At 39.5% G+C, this 12,374-nt stretch overlaps 1 protein-coding gene across 2 annotated transcripts in view; it reads left to right on the forward strand.

Annotated features, from left to right (window-relative positions):
- Positions 1-8,309, forward strand: part of ESR1 (estrogen receptor 1) — a 160,012-nt gene extending 151,703 nt beyond the window's left edge. The window contains exons 8-9 of one of the 2 annotated variants that reach the window (XM_084203462.1): positions 1,374-1,557; positions 3,178-4,658. In XM_084203462.1, coding sequence (XP_084059588.1) covers positions 1,374-1,557; positions 3,178-3,412 — 419 coding nt within the window. In that variant the 3' untranslated portion in view covers positions 3,413-4,658. Of the gene's footprint in view, positions 1-1,373; positions 1,558-3,177; positions 4,659-7,099 lie in introns of those variants that run through there. The other variant, XM_084203463.1, reaches the window with a different exon arrangement.
- Positions 8,310-12,374: the final 4,065 nt, after the last annotated feature.

Raw genomic sequence — 12,374 nt, forward strand, 5'->3', positions numbered from 1 at the left:
ACATCCAGTGGTAGCCCCAAGGCTGCAAACAATAAAAACAAGCTATACCATATATATCTGACAAGCTATAGCTTGTGTGTGCATGCTAGTGTCCGAATGTCTTTTATTCTTAATAGCACTAACTGCATTCCATATTCTGCTATATATGATGCTTTAAAGAAAAGAAAACCAAAAAATTATTCCAGAAACCATTTTTTCCCAAGGACAGAATCCAGATCTCTTCCTTGCTCTGTAAGCTGATGCAGAAGGGCCAAAGCACAGGATTTGTCGAGTCTGTTATAGACACAGGACGATGAACACTCTATAATGCAGCCACTTTGATTGTATTCCTGTATGAACATCTTAAACCTCTGGTGCCTCAGGACTGGATTATGGCAATATGACCTGTTTAGAGTTGTTTGCTCAGTCCAAAAGATTCAAAAACTGATGCTGAATGCAACATCTCTCTTTTGGCAGCACAGTGTTGTTGTGACCTGGTTCACATTGGCTGTGTGTTGTTGTCCAGAAAAAAATCAAGATAAAACAGCCCAAAATAGTTTAGATTTTCCCATTTTACTAGCTGATGTGCTTCATCTTCCTAAGATTTACTAGTAGCAAAAGCTCTTATGCCTGGATTAGAGACTCTTGTAGGTGATGTAGAGGGGCTCTTGGAGAGGGAGTTTTAAGGTGTTTTGTCTTCTGGAAAAATTTTTATCTGGTCCAAACCTGCAGGCTGCTCACTTTCAGCAGTAAGCTATTCAAGACAGCTAAATTTGCACAAGCTGATTTGGACACTGTTTTTGAAGCAGAGTCAGCTTTGCAGGCGAAGGAGCACACTTCCAAGGCTTTTGCTGGGTTGGGAGAATTTCATTGAGGCAAACATCCATAAACAAACCCTGGTTTTGTTTGCATGTTTTGTGGTAAGATAATTCAGTTCTAAATTGTCTAGAAAAATCGCTAAAAATCAAATATTAACCAGCAGGGGAAATGGCAAAAGCTGCTGAAAGCTTGGGTTGGTTGGTAAGTACTGCAGAGCTCTCAAGAGGAACAGCATCTCCTCAAGGTTTCAGAGCCAAGTGACCAGGAAAAGAGCACAGCCCACAGGTAGGACTAGCTGCAGGTGTCACCCAGCACCTGGTACTGACCTTGGTGGGACCCAGGCAGGAAAGTGGCTTTGTCTTCCTCCTCCTGCTTTTCCCACAGTGCTCAAATCCATGCTCCAGGGTCATTCAGAGCAGTGACATCGCTGCCAAGGAAGAGAGCTGGCACACAGTCAGATCCCGTGGCTTAACACAGCTCAAGAGGCAGCACAGGGCGTACCTTGGGCAACTCTGAGTCCACCAAAGTAATTTTTATCTGTGGTTTGTTTCTTTTCTTTCTGCCTCCTACTCTAGGTGTGTACACTTTTCTTTCCAGCACCTTGAAATCTCTGGAAGAGAAAGACTATATTCATCGTGTCCTGGACAAAATCACAGATACTCTGATCCACTTAATGGCTAAGTCAGGTCTTTCTCTGCAGCAGCAGCACAGACGACTGGCTCAGCTCCTCCTCATCCTCTCTCACATCAGGCACATGAGGTGAGAGTAAGCACGCAGTCAGCACCTCTGTACTGGGCGCATGCAAGAGAGGTGTCACAAATGCACTTTTCTTTCATGGATGGGAGGGCAAACTGTGTGAAGGGCTGTTACCAATAAAAGGAAAGAAAGAAAAAATCCGTATGAAAATATTTACCCCATTTGTCCATTCTAGTTGTCTTTTCCTCTGCCTTTTGTTTGATTGTGCTGATAGTTTGATAGAAAGCAGTATCTGCTTTTAATCTTGTGTGTGTCGTAGAATCACAGAATGGCCTGGTATGGAAGGGACCTTAAGGATGATCTAGTTCCAGCCCTCCAGATATGAGCAGGGACACCTTCCACTTAGATCAGGTTGCTCAGAGCCGTCCAAGCTGGCCTTGAACACTTCCAGGGATGGGAGACCCACAACAGGTTGTTTTTCTGGACAATCTGTTCTAGTGCCTCACAACTCTCAGTACAGAATTTCTTCCTAGTACCTAATCTAGACCTGCTCTCTTTCCTTTTGAAACCACCCTGCCTGGTCCTGTCACTACATGCCTTTGTAAAAAGTCCCTCTACAGCTCTCTTCTGGGGGCCCTTCAGGTACTGGAAGGCTTGTGTAAGGAGCCTTCTCTTCTCCAGGCTGAACAACTCCAGTTCTCTAAGCCTTTCCTCATAGGAGAGGCGCTTTAGCCCTTGGATCACCTTCATGGCCCTGCTCTGAACCTGGTCTAACAGGTCTGAGTTTTTCCTCAGGCTGAGGACCCCAGACCTGGACACAGGTGTATGGAAAGTACTGAGTAGAATATTAATGTAGGAGTAGCCTAGCTCTGCAAACTTTAGTCTTCTATAAGATTTAATAAAACTATCACTTCTATGCAGCCACTTCTCACAAGTGTCATGATTGCAAATCACTTTAGAAAAGAGATTTAGGATCATTATGTGGATTGTATGAATGAGGATAAATGCAGAACTAATAAATTCCAGTCTAGAGGACCTTGCCTTTTGCTAATCAGAAGTGAGCTGCAGTACACACTATTAGTAATTGCAGCAAATGATTCTCCCAAATTATGTCTTAAGGCAACTGCTCAGTGAATGAGGTGTTAACGGGATAATTTTTTATGAAGATATCCTATAGATTTTATTATTATGAAACCACAGGAGGTGTTGCTACACAGATTTTAATTTGCATTATTTCAGCTAATGAAATTTAAATTAGAATAAACACCACATCATAGCTACTAAAGCTGAAACATGCAGATTTTAACTCCTGAACTGATACACAGATCTTTGTGGGAAAGTCAAGGGATGTGGTTTTTTCTTGCTTGTGTCATTTTGCAGAGTTTCTTTGTTCTTGTGTTAATGAACCTTTCCCCCACCTCCCCCCCAAAAAAAAGAATTTGTACAATTAAGGAAATTCTAGATGCATAGCAGTCTGCTACATTCTTGATTACAGTAGTCTGCAAAATTCTTTGAAGGTACTGCTGTCTGCTTAACCATAGCAGATGTGTGCAGCAAATGCACTGCTAAGTTGTTTAGTAGAGGCAGGATTTATATGAACCCAGCAAATATTATTAGCTTGTAGCTTCCCCCCTCTGCCCCATAGCATACTTGGAAAGTAACTTTTTTCATCACAACCCACAGCAACAAAGGAATGGAGCACCTGTACAACATGAAGTGTAAGAATGTAGTTCCACTCTACGATCTCTTGCTAGAGATGCTGGACGCTCACCGACTGCACGCCCCAGCAGCCAGGAGTGCTGCACCCATGGAGGAGGAGAACAGAAGCCAGCTGACAACTGCATCAGCTTCATCTCATTCCTTGCAGTCTTTTTATGTAAACAGCAAAGAAGAGGAGAGTATGCAGAATACAATATAGGTGGAAGTCAGCATATACAGTGGTATGAGAAACCCAGCAGTGTTCTACCTAGCTCATGCTTCTTTTCATCTGCAGTGCCACCTTTGAAAACACTCCAGTGACAACAGACACCAGCATTTTCCATATGAGTGTTTGTCAAGCGCTTGCCTAATTTGATTGCTTATCCTAAATGGAAGACATTTCATTGCCATGGACAGCCAGCAAGGATTGTCTGGCTAACTTGATTTAAAATTTTCAGTGTTTTAATTTAATTTTGAATGTTATTTGGGTAACTAAGTCCTCATCTGAAGCATACATTCATTTTACTATAAATTGATAGGCCGTACCACCTATGCATATTGGTATCTTCATGAGTGGTGGTCTTTGTTAATATCCATCCAAAATCCTGAGCTCACTTAGTCCTTTACTTGCTTGAAATTTTGAAGCAGTTTGGTAGAGATTCTGGATGACTTCTTGGGCAGTGTAAAGAGAAAGTTGACTGGCATTTTAGTGTTCCATAGGGAAGTTGCACTGCTAGAGACTGCCTTGGTAGTCTAGTTAGATTCCTGCCTCTTTTATTCCTACAGTACAAAGGAACTGCTGTTTGAGAATTATAGTGTTTGCTGGCTTACATCACCAGACAACTCCCTTTTAACCTCATTCTGACCAAACTTTTAGGTACCCTTACCATATCCTCTAGATGAATTGCTTTGCATGCATGCTATCTTGTCTGATCCTAGAAAGCTAAATAGTTTTGTTGCCCAAGAGTGTAAATCCAGGGCAACATGGCAAACAGTGATAACATAGAGAATTACTCTTGAATCAGACCAGATGATTACAAAAATCACCAGGTCTTTAAGAAAGATCTTCACACACATACAGGATCCAGCACTATTTACAAAAAATCCCTCTCCCTATTCTGTGCTTTGTTGTGCTACAAAGCAAGGGGTGAGGATGCCAGTGCGAGACTGGCACAGAGGGGTGGGATGATCCCATCCCACTCAGCAGAGTGTGGTCTAGCTGTGTGTGGGAGGGCTAGTATCACAGTCAGAGCAGCAGGTTTTTCCTTGCCTTGGCATTCCTTGGCTCTTGTTGTGGCATGCTTCAAAATCACTGTTAAGAGCCAGCTCACCTGTGACACCAACACTGGGCAATGAGCCTCACACATGGTGTAGACTTTGGGACTGCATGTCCAGAAAGATGAATCTTTCTCCATGCATGTCTGTAGCTCCTAAGGATATTCATAAGGATCAGTTTGATTCTTCAGACCAACTGTAAATATACAAAAGGTCCACTGACATCAAGAGTTTCAACAAGACGTGAAAGAGACTGAAGAACTCCACATGATATGCTATCCAAAGTAGGAGTTGGCGCTGCTGTTTGACTGGCTCTATGCTAGAAAATTAAATGTCAGGGAACTTTGCTGGGTACTGGAATGAGATTATTACATATGCCAGGGTTATTTTACTAATGTAATGATAAACTTTGCCTGTGCTATCTGCACTTCTGAGTGACGGGTGCAGATTGGGAGTTAGCATGGACCAGGGACTATTCCAACAGCTGGTTGGAAGCAACCACCCTACGAGTGAGGCTGTTTCCTAGCACATGTGTAGGGTGCTCCACAGCAGCTGGCCACAGTGCTAGTGAAATGGTTCAGGGATGTTTTTACTATAGTTGAAACCTTTATGTTCATTGGAATATCCCATAGAAACTCAATATAGGAAACAGTGCAAGTAATGCCATACAGGAGTGCCTATGTCTAATTACGCTCTCTGTCACACAGGTGGAGTCTGTGTGCAGTGAGATGAAGTTTCACAGCACTTGTGAAGGCAGCAAGGCGTAGGACAGGTTTTGTGCTTCAAGTCAAGAATTCAATTCTTTAGTGAATGTACATAATGGTGTCTATAATAGTTTAATGTACATATCTGAGGATATGAGAAGTTTGAAAGCCTAAAGCTATATGCTACCAATGTTTAAGATTCCTTGAAAACTGCAAGCCTAAACATGTGAAGCAGTCCCTGTAAGTTCATAGGCCTTTTCTTGATGCATACTATGGTGTCATTTTTTTCTGAATGTGCCGAAGATTTTGTCTTTTTGTGTATTCAGTAAAAGCATGTGTGTATGTGTATGTGTGTGTGTGCGTGAGCACTTTTTTGGTACCTAAGGGCTTTTTGAGGGCTCCTAAATGTCATGAAAAAAAATGGAAATTCTGGTTTTTTTAGTAGCTGGTTTTCAGATGTGTTAGAAAAACCATGAGTTTACTGAAATGAGTGCAGGCTAAGATCTGAATGGAGCACAGGAATCACTGTAGTTAAATTCGTGTGCTTCACTGTCATCCTTTACTTGTAGCCCAGTATGCATTAGAGCTGCTCTTTAAATACTGTACATGCAACTTGTTGTTGTCTAGGCTAGAACACACAGATCAGGCTCATAAGCTGGAAGGCAAATTTGTTTAAATGAATGTCTCCCTTCCTACATCCCAGAATAAGTCATTACATTGATTCAAGTGTAAATTTGACCTAGAGCATGAAAGGTAGTTCATAGAGAGCAATTCACAACGGAGGTTCAGATTTGGATGGTACCATAAAGGGCAAGTACCTTTACTCTCATGAGATTTTCCTAGTGAAGATGGAAAAAGCATGATTTGAATTGGTATGCAGCAGTCAGAAGGGTATCATAATGTGTCTTGGAATATACAGAATAATATCAGTCAGCTCACAATAATTATGAATTCTCTCCTGGGCTCAGGCCTTGCAAGGAAGCAATTTAGCTTTCATCCAGTCCTCCCATGTTTGTGGTGACAACAGCGAAGGGCAACCTAGAAAGAGTAATTCCCAGTAATACATTAATTTACCTCGGGGCAGATTTAGGATCCATGTCATTAACTTTTTATTGAAGCAGCACCTTAATGAATATAGTAACATTCCCAGAGTTATCTATAAAGATGGCCCCCATATCAGACAGATGAATGTAGCTATTCAATTGATTAAATAAAGTCAATGATACAAAAATCACTTTTTTCATATAATGATGAATGATGCTCTTGTGTATGCAAACAATTGTGCCTGACATTTGGTAATTGTTATTTCAAAGATGCTATTTTATGTGTGTATATATATACATATATACATATATACTTTATATTTGCAGCTGACAAACCAGTACTACCTGAATATCTGGTGCTGGATATTACATAAAAATATATAGCATGTAAAAAAAAAAAAAAGAAAGAAAACTTCAAGGCAGCTAATTATGCTTTTACCAAAACATTCATAGTGATGTCTCTGGACAGCTAACAAAATAATTATTTTGTAACATTTATACATGGATTTTTTTAAAAAAACAAAAACATGAAAAAACAAAGAAACCCTCTAGAAACATAGGCAATGTAATACCAGCACATGGCAAACATAAATAGACCAGATGAATTTGCTTTGCTTGAGAACATGATTGTTACTGACATATCACAAAAAGCTTGGGAGGTAGAAGAGGAGATAGGGAGATTCTGACACTTAGTGGTGTCAGAATATGTGGTGTTTAAATATGTGAAAGCTACTCTGGTTTATAGGGGTTTGAGCCACGTCTCAATGTTGCAGACTTTGTCTCAGGTAAAACTCCCAGTTGGGGTAGTAAGATTTGTACTCGGGTAAAATAGTTTAATGAAAGTTTATTGGTGTGTGTTGTGATAAATTTACTATTATGTTTCAGTGACATCACTTGATGATTTTTCTCCTTCTCTACACTGAGAGGTTTAAAAATGTAATTAAAGAAATAATCCAAGCTGAACTCCCAAGGATACTGCAAGGACTGTCAGCAGATCACTGGACCTTGAGTTGAGAAAAAATCAAGCAAAAAAACCCCAAACCATCCCCTTCATATGAGTCAGGATTTGTACTGGAGCCTCCTTCCATTTCAGTTGATGGCAACTAATTCCTTAAGACCTGTGCCAAATGTTTAAAAATAAGCAAACTACCGACAAAACAAAAATTCTGCCTCAATAGATCTTTAGTCTTATTACAGGCTTAGTAAGAACATGTCAAGCCCCTCTTGTGTATATAATTTCCTGCTTTAAAATTAGAGTGCAACTCAACCTACAGATAATGGGTTTTGTATATAAGGCATTCTCAGCTGAATTTGTGTGAAGTGCGTTTCTTCTTTGAATAAAGATATTGATGTTTTCAATGCTATCTACAACCATGATATGGCTTTACAGATAGAAAGTCAACACCTGTAATGGAAGGGTGATGTTGACAATGAAACCGTAATACAAGCCAATCTTTGCTGTCACCTGCAAGTGTAGCATAATCTCAAATTGATCTGAGAGTTTAAAATTAATGTTTTCCCAATATTAATGTCCTACCCTTTCTACTCACAGTTCCCTTTCATCCTTCAAATGAAGGTAGCCTTATATCCTGAAAGTTGTTTTCAAAGTGATTGTTACCCAGAAAGGGTATTTGGTTTTGCACTGTGTTAGAGACGTATTAAATTCTTTTGCATTCAAATGTGCCTAAAGAAAATAAATAAACAAAAATTTAGAAAAAAAATGCTGCCATCTTGCAAATTAGAAAATTCTGTAATCCTGTGTGCCTATGATTAGAAGTCTGTTTCTTCAGAAAGTGCCCATTGAAAAAGGAAGGGATAGACTGCTGGTCATGAGACTCGCATTATCAAGCCACTTTATGTATTACCTTATTGTATGTACTATGAAACCAATGCTTTTGTGTGCACTATGTAGTCTGTCAATGCAAAGTCCTTTCTTTGGTATAAGCTCAGCTGTCATAATGTATTTGTCGAAGTATTCTGTTCTTTTACTGATGCATATGAAATTATTGATGTCTTTGGTTTTGATGAGGTATTTTTTCTTTGTTTTGCACCTAAAAAAGTCTAAATAAAAAAATCTGGTAGGCTACCTGATTGGTGCAAGATTTTTATCAATGTATTTGATGTTGAAAATAAAGAATTAATCAGAACACGTTGTTTAATTTTGTTATATTTTGCATGTTTTAAAAATATGCTTCTCTGCTTATTGTTTTCCAGTGGACAGCAAAATGGTACACTGTTTTTGAAAGAATTAGAATGTGTCTGTTTCTGTGCATCTAAATTAAAGTTAAAACTGTTTCTTAGTTTCTTCACTTTCCCTGAAAAGAATCAGAGACTCATATCTAGAGTCAGCAACAAGCTAGGTGTACTTTCTAGTAATCCTAATGACACCAGGGAAGTTAGCTAAGTACCTAGTACTTTATGTGCTTTAATGTTCTCAGTATTTTGGTTACATTCCTTATTTTGGCTTGTGAAATAGATCATGGCAGAAGAGAAAAACTGTGTGAATTTAGCCTTCTATAGTTGGCTGCCACTTACCATGAGCTAGCTCATATCAAGGTAAATAGTACTCCTTTCCCAAGTGAAACTAGTCCTCAGGAAAAAAAAAAATTGTCTTGACTAAGCCATCAGGAAGGGATGAAGAGAAATTAAAGATACTTTTATTGACATAAGACCACTTTGAAGTCAACTCTATTCTGTAAAACAATCTCAAAATCATATTTGGTGTTTGCAAAGAATCAGACCAGTAATCTATAGCATTTGCATACATACTGACATATTTCAATACTTGTAGTATATATATTTATCAGTAACATGGAGAGAATATGGTCCCTGTATTGATTATTTTTATTTAATCTATTTATCGTGCCATGCTGGTTCAACATAGGACTATTGGCTCATAGGTCCTTTTCTAATATGGATATATATGTGTAAAAGCTCTCTGTTTTTATGGGATTTTTCACTGGATTTAACTTTGAAAGGGAAAAATTGTAAGATGATTACCTCAATTCCAAGTATCATCTCCAGGATGAAGACAAGACAGGCAATATACTTTGTTCATGCAAAATCTCACCTTATTCGCTTGTTAAAAGAAAATAACCTATTCAGACTCTAAAAGAATGCTGGGGACTGTTGGGATTTTTAAGTGCTGAGTAGAACTGAACAATGGTTCCAAATAATGTGATGGTTTTGCAATACATCTCCACAACAAAGAACTTGACTGCAAGTTGCCTCTTTGGCTGTATAGGGCAGATCAGAATAATAGGAACTAATTGCACATGTACATGTGCTCATAATAAAGTAATTTTCAATGCTGATTCAAAATATGGCACCATTTCATTTTAACCACAGGACCAAACGAACACTTAGAGTTCATAGTGAAATGGTTTAAGAAGACAGTTGCTACATAATAATAAACTTAGAGACTTAACCTAAAAAAACCAGCCAGATCGGAGAATATTCCTGCAAAATCAAAAATATGGCACTCCTAAATGAAAAAGTGCACAGATAAAGTTTGAACATATTTACCTCTGCAAAAATGGTAACAATTTGAATGAGCAAAGGATTGCACACTGCCTGGGATTGCACACTACCTGAAGTTAGGCATTCTTTTGCCCATCTCTTTCTGCAGCATGACACAACAACACAGCATCCCAGTGCAGTGAGCTAGGAATGTCTCTCTGGAGATTGTCTAGTCCAATTCCTGACTCAGAGCTGCATCACCTAAAGAAGATTGCCCGGGACCATGCCCAGCTGAACGCTGAATAGCCACAAAAGGAGATTCTTCTACTTCTCTGGGCACCCTTTTCCAGTGTGTTTGACGATTTTCATGTTATAAAATATTTTGCCTGTGCTCAGATAGAATTTGATGTGATTAAATTTGCACCCATTGCCTTTTGCCCTGTCAGTTGGAACAACTGAAAAGAGCTTGTCTCCCTCACTTTCATTCCCTCCCATGATGTGTCTTCTGTGAGGGGAGAAGGTGGATGAGATGTCACCTTGCTCAGACGCCCAGAGCCCACCAAGAAGAATACCTCTACAGCCAGACAGGGCACATTTCAATAGTCAGGAGCCAGCTGGGACTACAGCTTCATTCCCAATATCTTGCATCTGTTGGGTGAAGAAGTTTGAAAAATTACACAGGAAGGACATTCCTTTCTATTTCATTGCAGAGCTTTTGCAGCTAAAACTCCTGAGTCCATCACCCTCGCTTTCCTGACTGCACACACAGCACCTTACAGAGCAGCTCCCCCAGGGGATCCTATATAGATGCACACAGCTGGACACACTGGTGTCCCCCACATCCCTTCTTTCTCTTTTTGCTGACATGTAAGTGACACCTGTCTTGTTCTAGCATATTTTATTCTATTTAACTAATTAGAAAGGTAAGACATAGTTGAGGCATAATCAAAGAACCTATTTGACTGCTTTTCTTTTCTGTTAGTTCAGGCAATCCTCATAATGCAATGATAACAGCTTCTTCATGGGCTAAAGCCTTGGTGTTCTCAGTCAGTGGGACACCCACTCTCATTAAAAGCCTTTTGGCCCCACTTATTCCCCAAAATTAAATGATAGATTTTAATTTTTTTTTCCTATCCAGATACTGCAACATTAAAAGCCCCATGAAACAGCTGTTTCTTAGGCTGGAAAAGCTTTACACGTCCTTCCTCTGCATTACAGTGCTTGTCTCCACCACCTACACTGTGAAGAGGAGAGGAAAATCCAAACATATAAAATAGCACTCCTCAGAGTGCTCACACAGAAGGAATGCCCAAGGAAGGGCACTGCGTACGTGTTTTTTCTTATTCCCAGCCAGGCTCCAATTACTACCATTCACCACGGCATCCTGCAGACACAAAAGCTCAAGTGTAAAAATGGCCATGAAGTCTTCAGGAAAATTGACCATCAAAATAATAACCTTTGGCACTTATCTCAGCAGGAACAAGGCTAACTAGCCCTCACGTCCCTTTAAGAACTTTGTGCTGCAGTATTTATGTGTCATTCTGCTAATGTCTTCATTTCTGCAGGCATACAGGTGATATGAAATTTATCTCCTGCTGTCTTCCATTCCTACACACTTGTGCATAACTTCAGAATGTTGCCATTTTAAACAGATGAAAAATGTGCATGTGAAGAAAGGATGTGTTTTCAGGCATTTTTTAGCCAGATTTTGCAACACTTTTGGGACCAAGGTATTTAGCTTCTCTACAGATAAAGACTGAATGCTACTGTCTAAGACAAAAAAGAATCTGACAAGAAGCAAATCTTTGTATTTTTCACTCACCTCTTCAGAACTTGTGTCATCTATGGAAAGATGAACAAGTATGTTATACATGTTATACAGAGATGAGCAAAAAGTGCTGTCCATTTTGTGCTAAGGGTCAGAGCCCATAAAAGCCTGAAAGTTTAGCCATTCATAGGAAAGCAGGAATGATTGAATTCCAGTCTGCCCTTATAGGAATAATTTTTGCTTACATTAAATCTGAAAACAGGAATAGAAACTACAGCTCAAAAATGTCTTCTTTGTATCTATCTGTCTATCTATCTATCTATCTATCTATCTATCTATCTATCTATCTATCTATCTATCTATCTATCATCTCTGTATCTGTCTCAACCAAAATCCTACAGCATCGTGCTTTCTTCCAATACTTTTTTCTCACCTTGCCCCCATAGTCTGGATACCTGCCTGCAACACTCTTCAAGTTTAGCAAAAGAAGCAAAATTGCAACCATGTTTTAACCTGCAGCTCTATGGCCAGGAGAGCTTCCCAGACAATTTCTGAATTGTTTATGAAAAAAACCTAAAGCCATGAATGTCCCACTTCTTGGATAGCCTTGTGAGCACTTACATAAAAAACTGGACTCTGGTAGGTTTAATTCCAGCTGTTTTTAAAAACATCCTTTCTAAAAACAAAGGAATGGAAAAACCCACAATTTCAACATCCATAACAGCAGTCTCCCAGGAATTACAACATGCCAGAAAACAAAAAAAGGCCTGATTTCAGTAACCTGTGTGCAAACTACATCCACATCTGCATGATCCCTGACCAGAAGAGCTCTCTGGTGCACCTCTCCCTCCTCACCAAGGACACCTTTGATACAAGAAATAGACAATATTTGCTAAAGCATCTTGTCTTTCCGAAAAAGTAAATGTGCCAGTG

This window comes from Fringilla coelebs (assembly GCF_963513975.1).
Source record: "Fringilla coelebs genome assembly, chromosome: 3".
NCBI classification, from domain to species: domain Eukaryota; kingdom Metazoa; phylum Chordata; class Aves; order Passeriformes; family Fringillidae; genus Fringilla; species Fringilla coelebs.